Here is a 27,488-nt window from a genome sequence, read left to right as displayed (position 1 = left end):
TGCTCTGATTACTGGTACTCAATCAGGCATAATCTTCTGAGGCGAAAGAAAGTTTGCTCCTTCTCTGGAAGGTCTGCCTAAAAGCCAGAGTGCAGGTGGGCAGAGAAGCAGGGCAGATGGAGGAGAGCTCATCAAACAAAAGGACTGCATCACTTTTAAGAGCAGGCCTCAGTACTAATAAAAAGGGAAAGACTTTGTAAAGACCCCGAGGTAGAGTTTGCTGCAACCCCAGAAGTCAGCGAATGCTCAGGCTTCAAGACCACTCGCAAGAGACGTGCCCTGAACGGACACAATAGGAAGTTTAGTTTATGAAGCTTTTACTATTTCTGTTCCACCTCACTTCAAATTTTTGTTAGGTTAGCTCCAAATTTGTAATAGCAACTTTCCTTTTCCTCAGAACCCGATAACATACATAGTTTGCATTGCAAGCTGAGATGCCTATGGATTTCAAAGCATTTTTAAAATCCAGCTGTGAAAACTAAGGTATAGGGAAGGGTTATTAAAATTTTTTTTGAGCAGCAAATTATTAAGCAGCAAGGATTACTTAGTAATTGGCATACCAGATTTAATATCCCCAAATGCATCTAATCAGAAATTCAACAAATACACACTGAAATAGTGTTTTCAATTTCCTACTCATTTTCATGAAGTTTCATTTACTGCTTTGAATAGAAAAAAATGAGCACTGAATACCTGAAAGGCAGTCTGATTTAAGTTTCTATACAGCACTCATCACTGTGTTCAAATAGCACTCATTAAAAAGGTCACTTTCCCAAAAGGTTTCCTTCTTGATTTCCAAACCAGCAACAGAAACCGGAATAACTTCTAGTACGAACCACTACATCTCAAGAGTTGTCATTACCTATCAATTACTCTCCTTTGAATTTAACTCCCATTCATCACAACAGTAAGAACTATATTCATATACATAAAAGAAGAATTCATTAGTTTAAATTCAGATTTTGAATTTCTTATGTGTTTTGCCACCTCGGAGGAACTCCAAAACCCCCCAAAGTTTTAATCATGAAAGCTTCTTAGAATTTGCTTTTGTTTCTCTTTAACCAATAAAAGAGGTGGGGATGATTTTATAGAGTATTTTTCAATCTTGTTTCCTTGAAATTATTTCTCCCATATAATGCAAGCAAAGAAGGGAAAATGCACAGGCATATACTATTCTATTCAATCAAACTTGTTTAAAGAGAACACAGAAATTGAAAATAAAATTACACATTACTGCACTTTGACTAATCATATTGACTAAACCTACATTACAATCACTAATCTTTATTAAAATAAAGTATTTATAACATGAAAGTCCAACAAACTTGACTGAACTATATGTGGGAAGACCTCCAATACCTCTCTCCCCCTTTCAAGTGATGCTATTTATTCTCAGTCTTTTAGCTTCTCACTCCAACAATACCCTTCTCTTTCCAACTCCCACTATCCCCTCCCCAATCTACACAACTCCCATAAAAATAAATACTTAAAATTAATTTAAAATGAAGATCTAATAATGAGTTATTTCTACACAGCATCGAATTCAAAACAACTTTTCCTAAACTCAAGTATAAGATAATTTCTTAAGTGGAATACTCTTATGGTAAGAGCTTCCAGATCTTGAATGATTTTGACAAATGCAGAGAACCACAGGAACTATGCTCTGAATTAATTAAAAAAAAATATTAACAACATATATAAAAGGCAAAAAAAGAGTAAAAAGCACAAAACAGAAGAAGAAACCAACAGACTCAAAGCAGAAGATTAATGTTTTTCCTGTTACTACTCATGCCTTCATTGTTATGTACTGTACTTATGCATTTTCATTTTTTGGACTTTATGTTAGTTCTCAAGCCAAAATAGCAATTGTTGTCAAATTACTTAATGTGATACGAGATTCATTAATAAAATGGGTTACCTAAAAACCACATTATTTAGATATAATTCTTACCTCTGTTACTTTGGGCTGAAGTCTTAAAACTTCAGGACTCATGCGTGGGATATCTATATGAATCTAATTGGACAGAAACAAGAATCATGTAAAAGGAGACAACAGCACACTTTTTAAATAACAAAAAAGCTTTTTTAATAACAAAAAAAAAATCCTGTGGTTTTACACTGTTAGTTATACACTATCTCATTATTTTAGGAATAACGTGAATTTACTGTAGTTCAAAAAATAAAGGGCTAAAACTTTAAGTCATTATTATCTAATCTGTTAATCAGACAAAAAATCATAGAATTTCCTTTAATGCTTTAAGATCCTTACATCAATTTTGATTGCTTGCAAATTATGGTCTTCTTGGCAATACTCTTTTCCTCAGTGTAACTACATCTAACAACATACATACATATGTAAAGCCATGTTCAACAGACATTGTGTATACTTCTTGCTACTAAAGATCAGGCTTGAAGCAGAAGAAAGATCGCCACTTTAGCCTTCCTTAGGAAAGAATATGTAGGATAGCTTAGTTTATATTTAGTGATACAAACTAATCATTTAAATACAAAACTTGAAGAACAGTTATCTGCTTCTCCAGGGAGGAAAGATATTTTGACACACCTATCATAATTACACACCACACAGTTTCAACTTCTTAAGCAGAAGTATGGAGCCAACAAGGAACAGTTAGGTATCCTCTGTACCATCCTCTCACTCATTTGAAGGAGGGTCTGAGGAGATGAATGCTTTGAAAACCCCACTACACTTGAATGTTTAAGCATGTCCGTGTGGTACAGCCACGCAGCATGGCATGACAAAAGCTGACATTAAAAGAAATCCACTATTTTAAGTGTCAAAATATTTCATATTTTGAAACAAATTAAATTGATTTTGCTTCTAAAACATAGGAAAGCTGACTATGAAGTAAGATTTAGTAGTAGATACATAAAAGCAACAGCAAACTTCAAAAATAATCTTTTCAAGTTCTTTAACAGATCTCATGTAGGTAGAAGTCACTTCCGTAGGTGTTCTACCTGTCTATAGGTATCTTGGTGACTCTCATCATTTCTGGAATCATAGTATTGCTCAACAAAAGCAAAATACTCTTTCCGTTTTCTTTGTAAAGTGCTTTCTCTTCGGTCCACATTCGCAGGAAGATAACCCTGAAAAAAAAAAGTTAAATGAAAAGGATATTACTCTTTGCTTCACAAAAAGCACAGTTAGCATTTGATAATATGCAACAGGAAAGCTAATGAACAAATGTAGTACAATGCAGTCCGATTTGAATCTGAATAATACCTTAGCAAATCAGTTTTCTAATCATTCTAACTGAATACAGAAGTTCAGAAACCAACACATTACTAAAAGCCGGCATTTTTTTTTAAGAACACATTTCAAGTTTTTCACCTTTAAAAAGCAATTTCTCATCAAGAATTCTAAGACGTTTGCCTTTCAAAGAGAAAAGGTCAAAACAAATAATTTCAGAAAAATGTAATGCTACATGAGTTCATTAATTTCTGCATTCCCACATGGCCCTCACTGGAGCAATTTTATTCAATTTTTAAACAAAACGTGTCTCAGTTGCTTTAAGGTAGGAATGATCTACATTTACAAATATACTTATGTTTAAGTTAGAGTTAACCTCATAATACAACAGAATGTTTATTCTAAAACCTTAAAATATTCTAGGTAGTTTATCTCATTCCTTTAGATCACAAAAAAAATAATTTCAAGTTTTCATTTTCTCAACAGGTTGTGGAAAGTTTTGGCACAAACAACAGTAACTGGGCTCTTAGATATAAAGACACGAGCTATACAGTTCTAGTTTTTTCCTAAAATCAATCTATAAATATTATTTTTCAAAAAGTATTGGCATGGTAATGAAGCAATATCATATATATAGATTTTGCACTTAACATATATCTGAGTTGTTCTTCGTTGAACTCCTTTTCATATCTATCTGAAGATCCCACTCTTCCAAAAAAATCCATTCTTATTTCCTGTTCTGTCCAGTTTGATCCCTATTTCTGAGATCTCAGCCTACCTTTCATTTAAAAACAGCAGTCTCGGGTTAGCATTTCAGCATTTCAAGAAAGGAAATATTGATGTTATTAAATGTTCAGTTATTATATAAACAGAACATATTAGAAACACCATTATTAATGTACCTGGCTGCCTAAAAGTTTCCTGAATATTCAAAAATAGTTAATACTTTCTCATATGCAGCTTGATTTCAAACATAACATTACAAAAAAGAAAGGTAATTCATATTTTACATATGTCAGGCTTGAAAAAAAAAAATACTTCGTAGAAAAATTGTTCTAAACATAAATGGGATTAAGAGACCTAGCCATCCAAAAAAAAAGAAGATTCATATATCTTTCTTGACTATTCAAGTCAAATTACATTATTTCCTGCCAGTACTACAAAAATTATCCTTCCACATTTTCAGCTGTCATCGTACTAATGGTAATTAGTATAAGAGAGAAAGCGAATTTGTCAGCCATATGTTTGCTTAAAAATAAATAAATAAATCCTCATAACATCACGGAATTTGATACTAGAAGTGCAGCACAGAGTTGCACTTAAACAATGAGTCACAGCCAGTGCAAGTAACTAATAAGATGCTATGCATTTAACTACCAAAACAACTTTCTTATACAGTCCTTAACAAGCAAAAATGGGATAAATCTAACGTTCTAAAACTGTTGATTATACAACAGAACTAAACACCACGTTGGGAATAAATACATTGGTTGCATTACTCTCCTATGGCAATGAAACATCATATTGTAATTCTATGTTGTTTTGCTTAAAACAACAAAAGAAAAAAATACACCATACTAGAACATCAATAGATTGATGTAAAGATGTCTACATTAATTTTAAATGTTATGCTGTGTATTATAATTTCTTCTTCTTTTAAGAAAACAAGGGATTAAGTGCAAACGATATTACATTCCAGATAGTTTAACAGGTACTTACTTTGGGAAAACCGTTTCTTTTAAGATGTACTGTCTTACATCTGATTCTGGGTATTTCTAAATCACATCAGCTTAACTTTTGCCTCGAGATTCAGTCTGACATTTAATATCCTGTCCCAGTGCTTTGTATTTAGTTAAATACTGAATTCTGCCTCCCATTTATTCTCAGTGGCTTGATTTTTTTTTTCCTGTAGGATATCTTAGCTCCATTAGAAAATAATTCATTTGTGAGATCAAATGTGATTGTTCCAAGGACACCAATATTTTCTCAGCAACAGACTTTTTGCCATTATTCAGTTTCAAAGACCGAAGCCATCTTTCAATTGGACGTGTCCCGTTTCCCATTCACTTTACAAATTAGGTTTTATTTTTAAAAGTTGGAAAGGATTGCAACATATCATCAGGGCATAAATTGGTAGAGAGTTTAATCTGTTTACTCATTAATTTCTCTCCAAGGTAACCATATATTTAGCTTTGGTATTTAAAAGAGAAGTGGGCCTGAATAGTTCTGCTTGCTGTTTAGGTACACAATGCCTGATTTTTTCCTATATTTTAGAAATAAAATCGTGTATGTTTACATACTGTTAGCAGTATACATAACAGCAATAGCCCCTCAGCATTATATTGATTTTCATATACTTTCCCTTTGAAAAACTGTTTTCATAAAATATTTTAACACTATTACCCTTCTGACTAAACAACACCTTAACTGAACAGTTTTCAAAACCACATTTTATAAATTTCAACTACAATACTGATTTAACAAATATGAAAAATACTTTCTAACTCAGATACTACCAATCATCATCAGTCCCCCAAATAAATCATTTTTGGGGCTTTTGACGTAAAAATTCTGAGCAATTCCAAAACAAACAAAACCAGCCTTAATCAAGCTCTAAGTTATGCTTTGGCTTTTTTTTTTTTTTTTGACTTTCTGGTCTTTCTTTGATTTCTGCAACCAATCTTTAACCAAAGCAGTTCTGCTTTTGTGTATTCATTTCCCCAGCAGTTCCCAGTGCACCTTTCAACACAGAAGATGACCACATTACCCCTCTTACCTGGGACATAAGTAACATATATTTAAACAACTCATGACACTAAAAAAATAAATAATATTAGGAAAAGCATCACGGAGCTTATGACCACGAATATCCAAGGCACTTTTTCTTCCCTATTGCAGAAAAAATATGAAACAAGCTACTGCTTTAAAGCATAGAAAATTAATGATTACCTAATGACTAGTTGTTACATTTCCAAAATGCATTAATCAAGGACCACTTAGCAGATAAGACATCATGGTACGAATTACATAGGAAAAGCTGAGAACAATTCTGGAAGCATCTTGAAAATAAAATCCACTTAATTCTTAGAGTAAAGCAAAATAACCTGTGCAGTTTTACAGAGTTACAAGAAGACATCCAGAGATAAGAACTGAACTAGAGTGATCCTGAACTGAAGTAGTAAAGACAAAAGTACAAAGAAATTTGTACTTTTCACTTAGAAATTTATCTGCATTGGGAATCTCAGGAATACTAAACTAAATCAACTTATCGGATGAAGCTGAAGGTCACCAGAAGCCTATGCTCTCACTTGAAAGCGAGAACATGACTGTAGTTAGCTTTTGCGTAATTTATTCTCTAAGCCCTCAATCAGAATTAAACCTATTCTTATGCTTCACTTTATTGGGTTTTAAAGTCCATTTTGAGTTAGCCATAAATTTTTGACTATTTCAACACAGGCATCCTAAACTTAAAAAAAAAAAAAAATTTTTGTCCAACCTTGGACAACTTTGGAAAAGAAACTAAAATAAATTGTACACTGCATGCTTAATCTCAGTTACGACAGAATATTTGAATATTTGCCATTAAGAGGCTGTATCCACATTTAGCATAAGCTGCAAATTTAGTGGATCTCATCAGCAAGACAGACTCTTTCAGTCACTGGAAATCAAACTCAATGTGAAGTAAATACTTCACAGTCCCTGCTGAATTACTCTATAAAAAGCAAAGCTATTTAAGTCTACTCTCTGAAAAATTCAACAGTGTTAAACTGTTGTGTGTATAACTCAGAATTTTAAAGAGTTCTTAAATGCAAGAAGATTTGCTGATAAAGTATCTTCAGAGTCTCTGGAGAGTAGACAGCACAAGATTTTTGCTTCTTTTTAATAAAAACATTTTCAGAAGATCTTCTCTCAACCATGTACAAAGAACAGCTGAACTGCACAACCACCTGCCATGGCAAGGATTATAGCTAAAAAGATTGACGTGGAAAATACTACCAGGAATACACTGTATTTTTACAAAAATACCTTTTTTTTTTTTAAATGCAGAGCAAACAATGAAATAACTAAACCCATTCTTGTGACACCAAACCCAACAAATCCCAGATTCCCATAAGCTCCTCTCTGAATCCTGCCTGAAGCACCCCGGTGTGCTGCTCCTCGGTATTTCAGCCAACCTGCTCCCAAGCTACTGCATGCCCAAACTCCACCTGCCACCAGACAAGGTTCAGGGCACTCAGCCAGCCAAAAACCCACCCTACAAATGAGTGATTAGCCTTTCATTCAGGTTAGCTCCCTGAACTGACCCACAAGCCTAAGACCAGGAGAGCCAATGTCATAAGGTAACTGATCACAGCAGTTCAGATTTCTTCATCTTAAACCGCTTCAGAAAAATACTCAAACACAAGCTCCCTTCATAGCTTTTCCACAACACGGCATTAATGCTTTGTGTGAGCAGTCTCTAGTAGTTATTTTAACGTGAAGGCAGAAGGAAGCCTTTTGTAGGACACTGATAGGCTTTGTTTCCTCACTGCGTGCCTATTTTCAAGAAAACTGTAGGAATTCACTTGTCTTTGAATTCACCACTGTTCCATCAAAACTGGTTGAAGGAGGCAACTTAACACATAAGCCTTGCTTTCAGAGAAAGCCAGTCTGAAAATAAAGATACACAGCTGACATGATTTACTAGTGCTTCTCATTCCCCTCCTTTCAGTTTGACAAATTCCTCTTAAAATTGAGCAAAGAACAGAACATTTATTACAATTCAGCAACAAGACAGAACATTTTCAAGTATCACTGATGGATTACAAGTCAAGCAAAATTATTTGCAATTCTTGCAGAAAGCTATTACTTTTAAACACAAAGTGGAAAATAAGACTTACTGAAAGGAGCTTCCACGCAATAGGACGAATTCGTTTGGGAATTCCAGACCAACTCAATTTCCGTAATTCTTCTATTAGAAGAAAAGTATTTTGTGAGAACTAAGAAAATTATTAACAATATACAGAGATCTATTCAAATTATCACAATGTTGTTTAGATTAATTATCATGTCTTCCTATAAAGTCCAACAAAATCAAAACATACGGCAATTCTAAGGAGTTAATAAGACACTGGTTAATTACTTTCCATAGGGTTATCTATGACAACAGGCACTACGTGATGACGTACCTCTCTGGATTATTTCCCAGAATTTGTTTAATATACATGCCTTATATTAATATGCAAGAGGTATTCAGCTTTACTGCATAATGTGCTTATATAGATCTCAAAAATGGGATTTGCAGTTACATAAGCAGAAAGATACTTTATTTTTGAATGTTGGAATTTATTTCAATGTTATATTTTCATTCTTTATGTTGTACTCCTCTCTACTGAAAGCTGCTCATCAGATAGTATACCCAACTAAACCAATCTGTGAGATTTCACACTTTTTTGTGTGTGTGAAATCTGTTTATCATGGGGAAAAAGCTATAGAAAAATCTTTGAAAATGTAAAGACAAAAAGATGCCTGACATTTTCCCTAAGAAACATTATTTTTGTGAGGTATCTACTTAAGACAGTAGCTCTTCCTCTTCTTATTCAGAGAAGAAGATAAGGGTAAAAACTGCACAAGTTCAAATTATGAACCTGCTGAAAACCACAGAACAATAGAATTCTGCATTTTGATTTTTTATATACTTTCTATACACTTGAATTAATTATGTAGGTGAATATGGTACATTTTCCAAATTCTACGCTTCAAGTAAGCAAGCCTTTAAAAATATCCCGTCTACCTACCTACTGAAAAAGAAAAAAAGCACAGAACAGAGTAATTACAACAAGAATTTGTTGAGTGGATTCTATAGTTTTGTGTGAAATGAACTGATTTGTATCTTTCCTATAGAAGAAAAAAAATATAAGTCAGTCAAGGTGACACCTTGCCAATGCAAGAACACGTATATAAATCAAGATTATTTACTACTGATACAAATTATATTTAGAGGTATATTGCTGCATAAATATACTCAAACAGCAGAAGAACTAATTATTTAGGAATATCATATTGAGCATCAAGATAAATTCATTCCTATACTATTCGGTTTCACAATGCTAAGCTATTGCACAAAGTCAGTATATCACCAAACAACATTTAAATACACCGAACCATTAAAGACAAAAAATCCAGCTTAATGCAGTTATTCTTGATGTCATAGTACCTCTGTCCAGCTTGGGCTAGTTTCTACTGGTAACTTACAAACACCATACTGCCAACAGGGCTTCTAAAAATGAAGTCTAGACAACAAATTCTGCAGGTTATTTTTTTCCCCTTACATGAGCTTCATTATTTCTAGTTGTCTTCCAACACAGTAGTCCTGCTGTAACTCCTCACAAGAAAATTTTACCTTGAAGTGTTTGTTGAAGGAAAAAGCTAAGATCCTAAGCATCAAGTTAATTCTAAGGTAACTTTGCAACACGGACGATTTCGCTGTCATGTCACTCTGTTTACCCAATGATTTTTGAAAAAAAAAAATCAAATTTGAATGCATTTATAAACATGATTATTCTTTGGTTATGTTTTCTTTTTAAAAGATTTGTCCCAACCTAGGAAAGAATTTTATCTCAAGAAGCAAGTAGACATCATATGAAATGTAGCAGTTTTCTCATTCCATAATACAAAACCTATTCGTTTTTAACTACCAGCTTGAGAGTTACTGAATAAAACTATTGTTTCTATTGCTTCTCTCTCTGCATTGCAAAAAAGCAAGAATATAGTAAGAACACAGTTCTTTTTGCCTTACTTGGGAAGTTGCTGTAGAAACATACTATTCTTCCAGGGCTTATTAAGATACATACGAAGGGTATACACTATATCAAAATCAGGAAAAGCAGAGTATATCAGTCTAAGCAAAACATAAGCAGAATCATCATATGCCTTCAAAAAAATTTATAAGCACACAGTACTTCTGAACATAAATATGCATGGGTGGAAGAAGCCCAAAAGCATACTTATACACAGAACTCCAAGTAATCTAGTGATATCCAAATAAACTCCTCCCTTGTTCTCCATTTAAAGGATTTTATTGGCACTGGAAGAATATGGGATGAGCAAAAGAGCAGTAACACTAAAAAAAATACGATACTACCAGAGTTTGGCGTGAAACGAAGTGTTAAAGCAACAATGAAAGCAGAACTTGTACAGACTATAAACACTGATAAAAAGACAGGGTGAAGTGTAAATTGAACTCTGTATCACAGGTTAGCACAGCAGCTATATCAGCAGCATGCTGTCACTGAAAACACAAGGGATTCAATGGGAAAGACATGTCATAAGCAAATGAATTTCTCTGATATTAAATAAGTGACTCATGAATTTCAATGATATTAAATTTCCTGTTAGTAATTAGAAGCACTCAGGATTGTCCATTCAAGATAAAAAATTAGGTCTGGGCAGAGATTTGTTAACCACAAAGGCAGACACTGGCTGATGATGCACTGAGGACAGAAATCAGAAAGCAGTTCTAAAGTCAAAGAACTATTGAACTATGTCATGAAAATTGGAAAAAAGCCACGGATGGATTCTGAAGAAAATCCAAGAATACACAAGACAGAGAAGAAAAAGAAGCACGCAAACAGCTCTGCCATGACACACAGCGAGGCTGTGATACAGAACACAGCTGGGCAGGAACAAGCTTCATTAAGTATAGTTGCAAGGCAAAGCAGATGGACTACTGAAAGAAAAAATAAGACATCTGATTTATTTTTTTTTTAACATCAGGAAAAGATAAATAACAGCCTGCCACTTTAAAGGAGAACAAAAGTCTGAGTACACTACCATTTGGAGGTGGCTTTTTGGGTTTTGAGGATTGGTTCTTTGTTGGCATTAGCTTTGAGGGATGAGTTTTTTAGGGAGAGAGGTTGGGAAGCAGAACAAAGGACAAACATACCTGAAGAGAGAAATTATTATTCTACGGTGGTATTAAGTGTTCACCTTCAGATGAGCTTGATTTTTGACCATAAAAAGAAGCCTATTCAAGAAGCCCAAGTTAAAACAAAGTCTCTGCATTCCAACGAACAGAAACAGCCAGCTTCATAACAGATGTCTGAGATGGAGAACAAGGTTGCAGTTCAAAGAAAAATTGTTAATTCCTATGCTACAGTTATAGGTCATATCAATTTCAGTAATTTTGCCTAAGCAAGCAGAAGACAGAACCATTAATCTGATTTACATGCAATTCTGATTTTCTAGCCTACAAAAGTAGGTAAAATACACTTATAATACTGCAAGCTCTCAATGAGTGTCCAAAGCAGGAGTTACCACTCCATCTAGTAATACTGACAGCGAATGACCAGAGGTGCCATAAAGCAGAAAGCTCAATACCCATCTTGCTCGGGAGTGGTGAGACCACAGGCTTGGAACCGGCACTAACATGGTGACACCAGGATTCTTCATCCACCCATCCAGGTGTGCCCCTGCCAGCCAAGGAACACCCCCAAAGTGCTCCTGACAGCCAGAGCAGCTCTGACTCACATGGCATGGTCTTAACAGGTTCAGTTTTTATTGTCAGACACCGGCTGCAATGATCAAGCAGGGGATGTCCAACAGGTAGCCCCGGAGAACACCTGGTCATACAAGTGCATGTCTTACCTGTCTTCCTGTTACTTGCTCATTTTCATCATCCTTCTATTTCTCTTTCTCTACCGCAGTCTTCTCCTGAATTAGCTAACTGCTCCAATTACTTCATCCCCTAGTGGTCCTATTTTTGCTCCTCCAGACCCAGGTTTGGTATTTCTGCGATGGTTGCCCAGGCATTGCTGGTTTTCTAACACTGTACTTTCCAAAGCGACCCCAGTGCTCCCCTCCAGGTAATGGCACTGTTGGGACATTCCTCACCTAATTCCCCTTTTGCTACTTGCGAACTCCAGGCATCCCACACGGTGCTAACTCTGTAACTTCTGTCATTCTCTCGTGCTGTGGTTGTTACGTTCAACAGTTTCTCACATCACGTCCAGCAGTCCTCCATGCCCCAGTGAATTAGCTCAATCTCAGACCAGGGCACAGTCAGCAGCTTGGGAACTGCAGGCAAGTATCCAACACATCTGAACCAAGTTTCTATTCTGCACACGATTCCAAGTAAATCCCTGAGCTACCAAGCACTAAATCATAAGTAACAATATCACTGCTTATTTCCTTCTGAAAGCCAAAAAGGCAGAAATCAATCAAAACAAGTAGAGGCAAGGTAGGCATATAAGAATATCAGAAATATGGTATTTTGTACAGTTTATGAATTAAAAGAGAAAATCTGCCTTCAGCTAAATGCAACACTAACAAATTACACACGCATTTCTTCTCCACCCCAGAACACGATAATAAGCTCCGGTTTTGGTTTCGTAACAACGAAGGCCCTAAGTCTTCAAAAGCAAGTGGTCTCCAGCTGTGCTCCACTAGTCCTCATGCAGTGTTTATGAGTGCCTATGTTTCACCTGTTGTAATCTATTTGTATTATTGGTAGGTTGGCTGAAAGGAAACACATCTTACGTGTTTGTTTATGGCTTTTTCATACAATCATTTTGCTAAAGCTTCAAGTTTTGGCTACTGTTACCCAAACACCATTTACAAACAGTGTAATAAGTATAGCATCTGTGGTAAAGAGAAAATAAGTTGCAACTCAGAAACTGCTTTTATTATTTTTACACATCAGTTTTTCATTTTCACACTGTATTGCATTAAACTCTCTCTGATCTTTCACATTACTGTTTTTCCTCCTCCCTCAACTCTATCCAAGTAAGAACCTATGCACAAACACATGTACCAGCCTCTCAACACAATCGAAGTAAAAAAAAAATATATAATAATAACAATACAAAAATACAAGCATAAAATAACAAAAGATGCAAATCTACTGTCAGAATCAGGTAACATGGAGCATATGATAAAATCAGTGACAAATCATCCAGGAGAAATACAACATACTGCTAGGTAACTAATTTCAGACCAAAGGCTGGAACCATGCAAATGACTTTGAATATAACTTATTCAGGTAAAACTTTCTATTCTGTGATGCAGCTGAGCTTTCTTTCTATGTTCAGGACCAAGCCAGGATAGTTTTAACAAAAAGATTTTAAATTATAGCACCATTTCAAATGAAGCACCTGCTTCTAGGAAAAAAAACAAATAACTTTGTAGGACTCGCTGAACTATGGGATCATTCCTTAAAAACTAAAGACAAAAGAATAATGTTTTATTTTGGCAAGTTTAAGAGAAAATAGCTTTCATTCCTGACACTATTCTGTGATGAACATAGATTTTCTTTCATAAGGGAGAGCTTAAATTGTCACATCATTTCAAACAATAACATACATGTGATACCGAGTTCAAAGAACTTGCTTTTTTCTAGAAGTGGGAGTAAAAACATACACCAGAGGCTAAGCACCTCTGTTTTACAACGAAGCAGTTATTTAAAACAGGCCCTTAGACTGGTTGTCCACAGTACAGGAGTTCAGAGGGAAAAACTCCTCACATCCTTTCATGCTGAGGGTAAATAGAAGAACTGCTTAAGTTTCTCTGCCACAGCCCAGTTCTCTCTGGGTGCTCTTTTTACACCTGGGCTGTGTGCTGGGCCTCCAGAATATTTGACAATATATTTGAAAAAGGCATTAACTGTTAGCTTTTAAACATTTTGCAGGTTGTTTCTCTCAAACTTTTTTTTTTTTTTTTTTAACAGTTTCCATACGCCGGTAGGATTTATATTCTATTCTACTCTCCTTGGCTGAGAACTTCACCTTTTCGGAGGCCGTCTTCTCGCACTTAATAACCTCTTCTACTCTGTTGTCATGCCATAAAGGATCCTTCTGAACTTTCTGGTTTTGCTTCCCTAAGTGGCATGGTAATTGCTTTCAGTACCGAAGCTGTTAGACAGATGCCTGCACGACTGAGAGCTAAGTCAGTTCCACCACATACCATTACCCCCAGTACGATTATTCTGCTTTTGCACAAACATCGCCTGCTGTCCTGTATCGCCGTCCTCCAACGCTGCCAAATCTCAGACTATTCCACCACTGTACAAAACGCTGGTTGTAACTTTTCACTACGTTGAGCTCAACAAGCGTTTTGCCACCGTGAGATAGCGCACATTACAACTGAAAGAGGTTATGCAAGAATTCTTATCGGGTGTAGCAGCGAGCTTTCACGGGTATCACCCAAAAAGCATACGGTCCGACCCTCGTGCACCACAGTTGTTAAAGCATCGATTCACATCGTGCTTTCCTCTGATGGTTCAACACCACCAAATCAGGAGCAAAAGAAGAATAACCCTGCCCTTCCCAGCAAGGATCAGAAAAGCAGAAAAGCTGGTCGTAGAACAGTCAGTCTTAACGCTACTGCAGCATACAATAAAAATGCTTCTGAGGACAAGAGAGGTAGAAAAAAGTGAAGCATATACACAGCATACCTTTATAGACGCAAGAGAAAAATTGTCCGTGAAGCTAGACTAACAAGACTGTTAAAATACATTAAATATGTGCACATTTTGAAATATGTGCATAACTGTTTTTAGGATGCACTTTATCCTTACAAGTTACCCATCGGATCACTTTGTAATTTCAAATGATGACATGTCATTGAAATATGTGCGTTCAGTCTTAGCTGGATTTGGGACATATGAGACTCTATTAAAATGAGCTAGAGAGGAGAAGGGTGAAATCATTCCAACTTTCTTATCTCAAAATTAAAATTTAAGTCCTAGTCTGTAAGTCACCACAGTATCACAACTTTGGGATCCAATTTGCATTGACTTTTCGTTTAAACTCCTAGTTCTTCCCTTTTCTTCCCACGTCTCCGATTGACTATTCAACTTTTCCAAGAAATGCTAAATACATTCATATAGTACAGTACCTTGTAACAGAAAATCCAAGTAAGGCTGAATTTTCCCCACCTAATACATGATTAAAAAAAAAAATTAAATAAAGAAGTTCCATACTGGGCCAATATGTAACACACAGCATGTTCAAGGCAGCAAATAGTTAGAAATTAATTTGTCAAGAACACAAAAGCTCCACAAAAACATACGAATGCCTGACAGAAGTCAGAAGTTTAACTCAAGCAAATAAATCCAAAAAGATGTTATGCAAAGAAAAATCTACTTGATTACACATATAAAAAGAACACATTTCCAAGAAGCAGAAGCAAACAAGAAACTTGACAAAACATTGTTAGAAAACAGGCATGATATGCTGTTGTTATAAACGGCCTTGACACAATAGAAATCAGGATGTCAGCTCCCATGACATCCAATACCTCCCTCCTGACATCCAAAAAAGTAACGTTCACCTGTGCATGCCCAAGTGTCTAGCCTTGAAAGCTGCCACAAGACCTCTGCAGCTCCTGACAGCCAAAGAAACTCTGTATCTGAGACCCATCTCACAGCTTCAAAATGAGTGGGGAGCGGAAAGTTGCTCGCCTTACCGAGAGCACACATCTGGAAGCAGAGAGATACAGAGAGGCTGGAAAAGTGAAGCCATGCTTTGCCAGCCTGTCAGCTTGCTATATAGGGAAGCTGTTATCCCTTCAACCTGTCTACCTAAAGTTTTCATTTCATTTCCTGTCCTGAAAAATGTTTGCCTCCCCCCACTCCTCCAACATGTCTGACTTCATTCCAACAGATTCACAATTAGGGTGAATGCCAACTAACGTAAGAGACACCCAAAATAACAAGGAGAATGCCAACTAACGTAAAGACATACCAAAAATAACGTGTTAAGAAGAAACAGGCAAACTGAAAAAGACAAAGATGACACAGCTGGAGCACTAAGCCTACCAAAATACTCTAGAGTTTGATTATTATAGTTAGCCCTTGACATTTTAGCTTTTTTTTTCATTTTAATATCACTAGAACAGTAAACTCATACTTCACGTACAACTCACGTTAATACCAAGACTTAACTTTAGCAAGTACATCTACCTAGACTTTCAATATTCATTTACAACTTCACATCTTGACTTTTTTACAGCCCTTCACATAGCCAATCTGACTCCACTACATCAAGAAATTAACCTTTCTATGATTCAGACAAACAATTCTGCTTAGAGACGAATGCCATCAGGCCTTGGTTTCCTCAGTAATAGCACATTGCTAAAATACCTCAAAAATTAGCTGAAGATTCTGCAGTATGTGACACATTCCAAAGCTATAATTAGAAATCCAATTATGTTTACACCAGTACTGGAGAGTGAATATTTAGATAGCATTTTAAAAGAATAAAAAGCAATTATATGGATAAAGGCTTCAATGGCACCCAAAGGAAGGGAAATTATATACAGTACTTAGAATAAAATTAATATGTCTATAGCTTAACATTAACACACAACGCACAAGCTTCATCTGATCAAACAAATTCCAAAAACAACACTACAACTTTGGCCTTTCTTTAGCCACTGACACAATAAACGCTCTAGTCCTACTCCAAGTCATCTTTAATAAGAATGATCAATATAATGTCAAAGAACCACCAAAGATGGATATTGTTAAGACATCATCGAAGACAGAACAGGCATCCAGTGGTCAAAATGAAGAGTCTCAGTACAAGGTACATTTAAATTCTGAAACATTTTTACTCATCCATTTTTGCTAATAATGAAGGTAATGGATGAATACAAATAGCATTTTTATGTAATTATTTCTTTCAGGAGAACATTCCTACAGTACTTATCCAAATGCAACTGTAATTATGGGAAAAAAGGAGTATTTGTTAACTACAGGTATCCTTTAAATTGATCACTATAAGTTCTACATAGTAATAGGAACTGGTACTATTTTATGAAAAAGCTTAATACTGCTTTTTCTTTCAAACAAATACTCATGTGAAGCTTTTTATCCCATTTTCATTCATAACAGTGTCTTGGCAAAGAAGAAACCACTTCAAATTAGTTCTGAAGAAAGCACTTTTTGGGGAGTTTTTGGGGGTTTGTTTGTTTTTCAATTTATGGCATTTTCATACCCGTGATATAATTAAGACTGACAAGAAAGAACAAAATTAGGAGCAAACAAAGAACAAATGTAAAGCTACAACTTTGCTTCTGTGTAGGGTACAAATAGCCTCTGACAACACAGGAAATTTATTAATTTTTACTGCCTAGAACATAGAAATACAGAAACAGATGTGAAGGTGTAGCTCTCAAACTTGGGAATTTATATCTGGTAAAAAGATTATCTTTACTATGTATGTCTACCTTACAGTTTTTAAGCCTTTAAATCAAGGCATTAGAAGAAATCTATCCTTAACCAACACACAGAGAGTACCAAGGAAACATACTTGCATTTATATTTGAAACTTATCATCTATTTAATATCTAATCAAGCATTAAATTTTTTGTCATTGGTTGAAATGTTAGATTATGCCTAGTGAAAGCACAATTTCAATTTATTGTCATTACACTAACTCCTGTCCGTTACAGATTTCCCACGGAATTAGCTGTCCCAGTTATGAGCTGAAAACATGCTCCCTGGCACAGGATTTCTTCAACAGTTTTAATGCCACCTACAAATCAGGTTCACATTTTCAATCAAGATAGTACTGCAAAATATCCTTGCTTCAACAGAAATAATGTTTTCTCAAAATTCCAGAACAAGGAGGTACTCTGTTACAAATTATTTGGAAAGCGAGCAGTTGTAAAAAAACAAAACCAAACAACCACAGATATGATCATTTGCTAAAAGGGCAAGCATAGAAATAAATTCGACCTATTGTTTCACAGCTGATATTAGCCAGATCTAAGAGAAGTATCTGTAAAACTCTGCCTAAAAGGTTTAATGAGAAGCTCAACACGGACCACCAATGTGCACTTGCAGCCCAGAAAGCCAACCTTATCCTGGGCTGCAGCAAAAGAAACGCGGGGAGGGCCTCTTTGTCAGGGGGTGTATGGATAGGACAAGGGGGAATGGTTTTAAACTAAAGGAGGGTAGAATTCGATAAGGTATAAGGAAGAAATTCTTTACTATGAGGTTGCATTGGGTTTACATGGCAATGTTTTGGTAGCAGGGGGGCTGCAGTGGTGGACTCTGTGAGAAGACCCCAGAAGCTGCCCCATGTCAGATCAGAGCCAGCTCCAGACGACTCCAAAGGGACCCACTGCTAGCCAGAGCTGAGCCAGTGACAGACACTGTTTGTGCCTCTGGGAAGACATGTTTAAGAAAAGAAAAAAAAAAAAAGAAAAAAAAAAAACTGCTGCACAACAGCAGCTGGGAGAGAGAAGTGAGAACCACCCCAGCAGCCCCCAAGTTCAGTGCAGCAGGAGGGCAGGAGGTGCTCCAGGCAGGCAGCACAAGTTCCCCTGCGGCCCGTGCAGAGGCCCCTGGTGGAGCAGGCTGTCCCCCTGCAGCCCATGGGTCCCACACGGAGCAGATCTCCACGCTGCAGCCCGTGGAGGAGCCCCCGGTGGAGCAGGTGGATGTGGCCTGGAGGAGGCTGCGGCCCATGGAGAGCCCCCGCAGGAGCAGGCCCCGGGCCGGAGCTGCAGCCCGTGGAGAGGAGCCCACGCAGGAGCAGGGGGTCTGGGGGGAGCTGCCGCCTGTGGGGGACCCACGTTGGAGAACTTCGCACCTGAGGGATGGACCCCGTGGTACGGAGCCATGTGGGAGCAGTTCTTGAAGAGCTGCTGCCTGTGGGCTGCCCCGGCAGGCCCAGTTCGGGAAGGACGGCATCCCGTGGGAGGGAGCCCATGGGGAGCAGGGGCAGGGAGTGACCAAGAAGGAGCGGCGGAGACAAAGCATCAGGGACTGACCGCAGCCCCCGGTCCCCATTCCCCTGTGCTGCTCGGGGGGAGGACGTAGAAGAGAGGGTGGATGGGGAAAGCTGCTTTTAGTTTTCTTTTAGTCTCTCACTGCTCCAGTCTGTTTGTGATAGGCAATAAATGATATTAATCTTCCTTATGATGATCCTGTTTGATCCATGGCAGTAATTGCTGAGTGGTCTCCCTGTCCTTATCTCAACTCTTGAGCCCTTTCCATCGTATTTTCTCCCCCTTTGAGGAGGGGGAGTGAGAGAAAGGTTGTGGTAGAGTTCAGCTGCCCAGCTGAGTAAAACCACCACAGAGGTGGCAAGGCCCTGGCACAGGCTGCCCAGAGAAGCTGTGGCTGCCCCATCCCTGGAGGTGTCCAAGGCCAGGCTGGATGGGGCTTTGGGCAACCTGGTCTGGTGGGAGGTGTCCCTGCCCGTGGCAGGGGGCTGGAACTGGGTGGTCTTTAAGGTCCCTTCCAACCCAAACCATGATCCTATGAAAAAAACTGTCTCAGATTGAAAGGCTACTTTCTGAATCAACACTATGAAGCCCAATTACTAGTCTATCGTTGAGTTGGCTTATCATTTTATATAATTCTGTGACCAATCAAAATATTTATAAATCACCACATATTTTACACCAAAAAAAAAATCTCCCTTTGCTATCACTAGCCAATTGTCACTTCTGCGTAGGAGACAGCATTTACTTTGCAGAAACACTCTTGGGTTTGGATGTCTTATTTCTAAGAGATAATAAGATTGTACATAAATGCCTCAAATTGACATAATTTGTTTAATTTGTGGAAAAAAAGCATGGTTTTAGCTGGTTTACTACAATACATTCAAGCACATACTTATTCTCTCAAGAAGAAAATGTTTAGTGCAATTGTTCTAAAGGAAATCTTAGGACACTGTGCTGATGTAAAGATTCTTCATATTCCATAAATATTTCATAGGGCATTATACAAAGAAAACACACCATTAATTTACCAGCTTTATAACCCCAAGAGCTATTACCAGAGTTATTACCCACTACAGCTAACACACACATGTGGGAACAGCAAAGTCTACAAGCATTTCTCGTGGAACTACAAGCTCATCATTCTATCAGTTACAAATAAATAAATAAATAAATCAGGGGATATTAAGGGAGTTCACAATTTCTCTGTATGCATTATTCATTTTTGATACAGCTGTTATTTCATTGCGATTACTGTAAATGGCTACATGAAGTGATGGCCTGCATGAACAATTCCACGATAGATATGATAAACTAGATTTACATGTTTTATGCTCCTATAACATAAATTCCTTGGATAATTTAACTATACAAAACTAGAAAATTCTTTCCAGAGCACAGATTCATGGATCTGCAGCTCCCCCAACTGCACGTTATAATACAGGCAGAACATATAGAAAATAGCTTTAATAAAGGGCTTGTTATTACTATGGCAACCACAGCAACTGGTTTCCAAAATGAATAATAGCTCTGTTAGGCGCTTCATTAATTTTTTTTTTCAGGCAAACACTGCCCTTAATCTTCTCAATGGAACAAAGAGTTATTCTGAATGCATGCAGAAAACAGAAAATAAAGTCCAAGCAAATGTTGTAAATACACGGTAAGACCCTTTCCAGGACCTTTGCTAGAAGTGAGCAGGAAAGTACAATTTGCCAGGTATTTTGTGAAGAGAACTGGAAAAGCAGAAGTAGATGAGGTTGGTGTTAGAAGGCAAAAGAAAGCAAGTGAACAGTCGATTAGGAAGATGAAGGCAAAAGGAAGACTACTAAACCCAGTAAGAAAGAATCAAAACAGGGGAAGCCAGCAATGTAAATACTGAGCCACAAAATTCATAGTTGTCCACAGGAGCAAGCATTAGAGAGCTTCTCCCACTAAAAAAAATAATAATAAAACATTATAAAAAAACACATAAAACGGTAAGGTCAACCTGCAAGGCACATTTATCTCCAACATCAGAATATCAGAGAAACAAAGACTTCCTTTCTGTCACTTCCCTCAGTATCTTTGGCTAAAGAGGAAAGCTGCTGATAAACTCTATGATGTAGAGGAAGGAGGATCCTGACCAGACAAGGAATCTCATGTGGAATTACACCTCATGGGCTAGAGTTACGCTTGAGATCACTTCCTCTGTATAAACTCAAAGTTGAACTTGTGAAAATCAAATGAATACACAGGCAATCTAGCAAAAATTAATTGAAGTGAATGAATTGACTTAGTCATCCAAAACAGTTTACGGATTGCATTTCAGCTATTGAGCTCCATGCCACTTTGAGGCATCTGACATTTTAGTGTTTCCAGCCTTTGAGAAGAACTGATGTCTGATGATCAGTTCACAGGCTAGTAGGATTGCACTGCATTCCTCCCAAATGTTTCATGGATTGGGAAAGACAGGAAACGAGACTGAATCGCAGTTTGTGGCCGAGCGCTGAGGGAGCTGGAGAAGTTAAATTTAGCTCACACTTCACAAAAAAAGAAAAATTGGTGGTATATCTGAGAAACCCTTTTACTCTTGTCTTAAATGCCAGCACTAACCAAGCACAAACATCCAGCTGTGAAAGAACCTTGTCTATGCCTACACTGAACATAAGACTTCCAACTGAATCACTGAAGTAAAGGCTCATAATTAAAGCAATAAGAGCTACAAAATTTTTTAAACATTCAAGATCAGGCTTAAAAGCTTTTCCCTAATTTCTCACCTCTATCACAACAAATTCCTGTAAAACGCTAACTGTAATCCAAACAAGTTTTTCCTCAGTTGGCAGTGAGCATTCATTGTATCACAAGAGTAGTTTTCCATTAGTGTTAAAACAAGTGTGAGGCCGTTTCTAACCAATAATCGCTATCAGGAAGGCAGCACAGCAGGATACACAGAGAAATATGCTCTACTGTGATTACTTTCCCAGGCAATAACAGCTTAACACATTTTTTAGATATATAGATATATCTCAAACTTTAGAAGTACGCTTTGATAGAAAACACTTTTCATATTTAAGCTTTCTTCCATGTACTTCTAAAACAAGCAGATACAGTAGTTCTCCCTTTAATTTACACCAGCCTCTGTTCCAGGTTAAGTTGGTAAACATAACCATCATAATAAGCACTAGGCTTTCATACTGACAAAACACAGCAGCAAGAAACAGTAAATAATAACAGTAATGCACGGCTTTTGATTGCAAGAAAATGTAATTATTTTTAAAGGCTTTAAAGTTACATCTTGCAGTAACAATTCTTTCTTCTAGGCATTCTGCACAATCCGAACTATTAAATTTTAATTTCAAAGGGTGCTTCTTCATGTTTGAAGCCTTCACATTTTTTCTTGTGAAACAGTTTCCAGTTATACTCCTTAAAAAAATAGATTTCAATCTGTTTGTATGTGTGAAGAACGGTACCCTCTAAAGGAGGCATATTTAACACACTATACTGATGTTTCAGAAAGTATTCACCAGATCTAGGTACCTTATGAAAGCTTCATATTCTAACTTAGGTTCTGTGTTTTCTTTACTGAACATCAAAAGAAACCAAAATCACAGGGACAAAGCATCAACCCATTTTCTGGAGATGGCAGCTAATTCCTACAATAAGGCAAAATATTTCCAGAAAGATTAACATGTGAATGGCTCAGTGGATACACAAATTCAAGTTGCTACTAATGAACTAAGTAGCTATGAATTTTCTGTTTGATTAACAGTGGAAGAGACAGTGGCCATAAAAACGGGATGAATTATACTGCCTTGAGCCTCCATAAACTGACTTACAAGCAGGATGTGCCACTCGTTACAACACATCAGTTCTTAATCTTGATGATCAAAAATTTTAGGGACTATAGAAAGTTCAAACTTCTCAATAGCCTCACTGGAGGCAATCCTAGTAATTTCCTCCCCTGCTGCACTGCTTGCACAATGGCACAGGGAACAATCAAGGCTGTTCCCTCAGAGCATCTATGGCTATCACAGGGAATACTGAACTTCTTCCCTGAGTCTCCTTTAATAATGATAATGCAGATTTCACATAGCACCTGCATATGTTCAGCTTTTATGACACTACCAAGTAAGAAAAGGAGATAGCATACCTAAGAAAAACAAACAAACAAAAAAAAAAACAAGAATACTTCATCACAGAATAGTTTTCTTTCTCCCAACTCAACCAGAGTGAAAAAATCCTTCTGAATGATATTGTCTACAATATGTTCAGGCTTAAAGATGATTTTTGAACAGCTGATCAGAAATCAATAAAAGAAAGGGTATATGGTCTGCTAAAACTTCATCTGACACACAAAAAAACCTTTTAATTAACTGAATTCTGCGATTTGTTGTGGAATATTGTGCAATTCCCGTGATTTTTTGATGATCACATACAGGAAACCACCAAAGTAAATTTTGTGTGCACAACAGGAATTTGGATATAATTTTTGGATTATATTTTTTCTGACAGTAATCCCATAGCATCAGTTGAAGATTCGGTCCACACTGTAATCCTCTATATTACAATACTTTTGGAAATAGAATTAGCACAGAACTCTTTATCTTGCTGAGAAGAAGATGAGCATAACATGGGAATTCTAAAGATTATGCTAAGTAAGCATTTATTTTTGAGTGGTGTTCAGATCAATTATTTTAATCTAGATGATATTAATCTCCAATGGATTCAGCACAAAGGAGAACTAATTTTATTCTTTATACCATGCTGCTGTAATTGATAAAATACAAGTAAGAGCTTCTCAAGTGACAGGTATTTACTGAAAGTAACCCACAAACCAGGAACTAGTGCTCTTTGGTATAGTCTACAATGTCCCATATTCATTAATCAAGTCATACCAAATACCATAGCTCACAAAAGAAGGGGTGGAGAAGCAACGATTTAGGATATTGCCTCCTTTTCCAGAACTGAGAAAAAGGGGAAGATTATTTTGTTTGTTAATGGGATCTGCAGCTATTCAATCTTAGTGAAGATTGAACCCACCCTCCCCCCAACAAAATCTTAACTCAGTGATGGGTGCCATTCGGAACAGGAGTCTCTGCTCAAGTCAAAATGAACAACTCTTTTTTAAAAAGAACACGATGGAAATCTATGTTTTTTCTGCCCAAAGGAGGTGTTGATTCTAACTACATTTTTTGTCCATTCACTTCCAGAAACTATTTCTTGGTTGAATAATTTCTACCAGGTAAGTATAATCAAAACACAGATGTTTAATACAACCCAAAAAAGAACACCAAAACTACATAACATGCAATTCAGTACCAATTTGTCTTGGAATTATATAGGTTATGTTGCTTTAACGTATATAATGCCAGACAACTGATATCTCACACTGTATGTTCATCAAGCAATGATAAATACGAAAACTAAAACTAGAGAGTCTGCACTAGATTACAATTAGACTGGATACTGAAAAATGTATTTTTGCTTTTCTATTACTGTGTATTCTGATGTCTAGTTGAGCAAAAGATTAATTTAAACAATCCTTGGTCTTACTGTGAGAGCAAAGGAATTAATAACTGTAAAGCCTTCCACTACAACGAAGAACTAATTAAATGTCAGGGCACCTAAAATTTTACTACCATATGTGAGAGAGACAAATGAGATCAATGCAGATATTTACTGATGTTTTCAGATCAATCAAATGGCTAAAGTTATGACTTGCGCGGTTGTGAAGGTTATGATGCAGATGTGTATGGCGTCTCTCCCTGCACCATTGTATCCTGAAGTAAAAATTACGATGCTCTTCACTTTTTCCTGCTTAGACTAGACATAAAAGAGGTGATTCTCACACTACATTTAGCACTGGGGCGACCTCTCCTTGAATACTGCCTGCAGTTCTGGGCTCAAGAATACAAAAGGGATATTAAGATAGTTGAATGTATCCAGAGCAGGACAACAAAACTGGTAAAAAGGCCAGAAGGCATGTCCTGTGAGGAGAAGCTGAGAACACTGTGGTTGTCTAGTCTGGAGAAAAAAGGCCAAGAATCAACCTCATTGCTCTCTACAACTTCCAGAGGAGGTGAGGTGGAGAGGGAGGCGGTGGTCTTGTGTTCTATCACTTGTCACCTGAGAGAAGACACCACCACTCCCATTGCTGCTGCTTCTCAGGTACCTGTAGAGAGCAATGAGGTCTCCCCTCAGCCTCCTTTTCTCCAGACTAAACAACCCCAACTCCCTCAGTCACTCCTCGTATGTCTTGTTTTCTAGTCCCTTTGCCAGCTTCCTTGCAAGAAGGACGGGGGAGAGATGAAGAGATCTCTGCACACACTTGAGCAACTCAATATCCTTCTTACAGGGAGGGGCCCAAAACCAGGCACACTGCTGGCTCCCAGCTTGTTTTCTGCCAGGTAATTTTCCAGTCACTCCTCCCCAAGCCTATACTGCTGTGTGGGGCTGTCAGGATCCAAATGCAGCAGCCAGCACTCAGCCTTGGTTAAACGCCACACAGTGGTGTGGAGACCATCCACCTAGGCTACCCAGATCCCCCTGCAGAGCCTTCTTACCTTCATGCCTATCAACAGTCCCACTTAACTCGGTATTGTCTGCAAACTTACTGAGGGTGCACTCCATCCCCTCATCCAGACCACTGCCAACACTAAATAACTGGCCCCACCACCAGACCCTGGTGAATGGCCCCAGCGGCTGGCATCAATGGGACTGAAATCCCATCACCACGACTCGTTGAGCCCAGCCAGCCTTCACCCAGCAAACCGCACGCCTGGCCAAGCCACGAGCAGCCAGTTTCTCCAGAACACTGTGGGAAATGGTGCGATGCCCCATGCCTGCCAGTGTTCAAAAAGCATTTAGATAATGCTTTTAATGACACCTTTTAACTTTTGGTCACCACTGACGTAGTCAAGACAGTTGGACTCTGATCGCTCTATGTCCCTTCCAGCTGAACTGCTCTAATTACATGGAGTGGAGGAAGAAACACTTATTTTTAAAGAAATACGGACTTCTCAGATATGCTGAGATTGAAACGTTTGCTGTGTTTTACTTTATTGCCAGTGGGTGTAAAGAGAATTAAATAACTGAAGAAAATATTAGAAAAAATGAACTCAAATTACAAATGTTATAATACAAAAGGGTTTTATTCTGGTCTGTTTGCTTGGATAATCTTGCAGGTAGAGTTAAAGATATGTAAGAAGTTACAACTATTGTCATGCTGAGTACCTTCCAAATGACACTGTACTATAACCAGCCTATGATCATGAAATTCTTCTAACTTCCCAGGCTTCAATCTTAACACATACATTTCAGTAGAAGTTTGCTAGCTATAAAGCCAACCAAAACAGCAGAGCAAATTGCTACTACTATGGAGCTGCAACTTTTGCAACCTCCTTAAAGAAAGAATTTACTTTAAATATCTGTAACAACACTTCCAAGTTTATCTTCTCTGAAGATGTAAATTTAGCAAAGAACACTCTCTTCCTCTAATTATATGCTAACAACACTATCTGGCTTTCAGGAGTTACAGTCCTACTTAATTTATTACTAAATTAATTATTTTAACTGATATTTTGAACACTGGGAAATGGAGGCACGGAGACCAGTGACAAGTGGTGATCCTCAGGGATCAGTATTGGGACTGGTGCTGTGTAACATCTTTATCGGTGACATGGACAGTGGGATGGAGTGCACACCCAGCAACTTGGCTGATGACACCAAGCTGCGTGGTGCGGCCGGCACGCAGGAGGGAAGGGATGCCACCCAGAGGGACCTGGACAGGCCTGAGAGGTGGGCCTGTGCGAACCTCGTGAGGTTCAACAAGGCCACTGCAAGGCCCTGCACCTGGGTTGGGGCAATCCCAAGCACAAACACAGGCTGGGCGGAGAACAGACTGAGAGCAGTACTGATGAGAAGGACTTGGAGGTGTTGGTTGATAACAAGCTCAACACGAGCCACCAATGTGCACTTGCCAGCCAAAAAGCCAACCATGTCCTGGGCTGCATTAACAGAGGCATAATAAGCAGGGTCAAGGGAGGTGATTGTCCCCCTCTGCTCTGCTCTCATGAGACCTCACCTGGAGCCCTGCTTTCAGCTCTGGGGCCCCCAGCACATGGACTTGTTTGAGCAAGTCCAGAGGAAGGTCAGGAGGATGACTGGAGGGCTGGAGCAGCTTTCCTGTGAGGACAGGCTGAGGGAGTTAGCACTGTTCAGCCCGGAGAAAAAAAACGATCCCGGGAGGCCTTATATCAGCCTTCCAGTACCTGGAGGGGGCCTACAGGAAAGCTGGGGAGGGATTCGGTCAAGGATTGTACTGATAGGACAATCAGGTAATGGCTTTAAACTGAAAGAGGGTAGATTTAGATTAGATATCAGGAAGAAATTCTTCACTCTGAGGGTGGTGAGGCCCTGGCACAGGCTGCCCAGAGAAGCTGTGGCTGCCCCATCCCTGGAGGTGTTCAAGGCCAGGCTGGATGGGGCTTTGGGCAACCTGGTCTGGTGGGAGGTGTCCCTGCCCGTGAAGGGGGCAGGGGGTCGGAATTAGAATGGTTTGGGTTGGAACAGACCTTAAAGATCATGTATG

The 27,488-nt window shown here is 38.0% G+C and overlaps 1 protein-coding gene across 1 annotated transcript in view; it reads right to left on the bottom strand.

Moving 5' to 3' along the window:
* The window catches only part of TBC1D22A (TBC1 domain family member 22A), a 174,574-nt gene that overhangs the window by 135,696 nt on the left and 11,390 nt on the right, over positions 1–27,488 (bottom strand). Inside the window, exons 5-7 of the mRNA XM_080602568.1 lie at positions 8,089–8,159; positions 2,977–3,105; positions 1,952–2,014 (exon numbers count right to left, since the gene is read on the bottom strand). Coding sequence (XP_080458694.1) covers positions 1,952–2,014; positions 2,977–3,105; positions 8,089–8,159 — 263 coding nt within the window. The remainder of the gene's footprint in view (positions 1–1,951; positions 2,015–2,976; positions 3,106–8,088; positions 8,160–27,488) is intronic.

This window comes from Anser brachyrhynchus (assembly GCF_964034855.1).
Source record: "Anser brachyrhynchus genome assembly, chromosome: 1".
In the NCBI taxonomy this organism is placed as follows: Eukaryota; Metazoa; Chordata; class Aves; order Anseriformes; family Anatidae; genus Anser; species Anser brachyrhynchus.
This window is presented reverse-complemented; position numbering and strand designations above follow the sequence as displayed.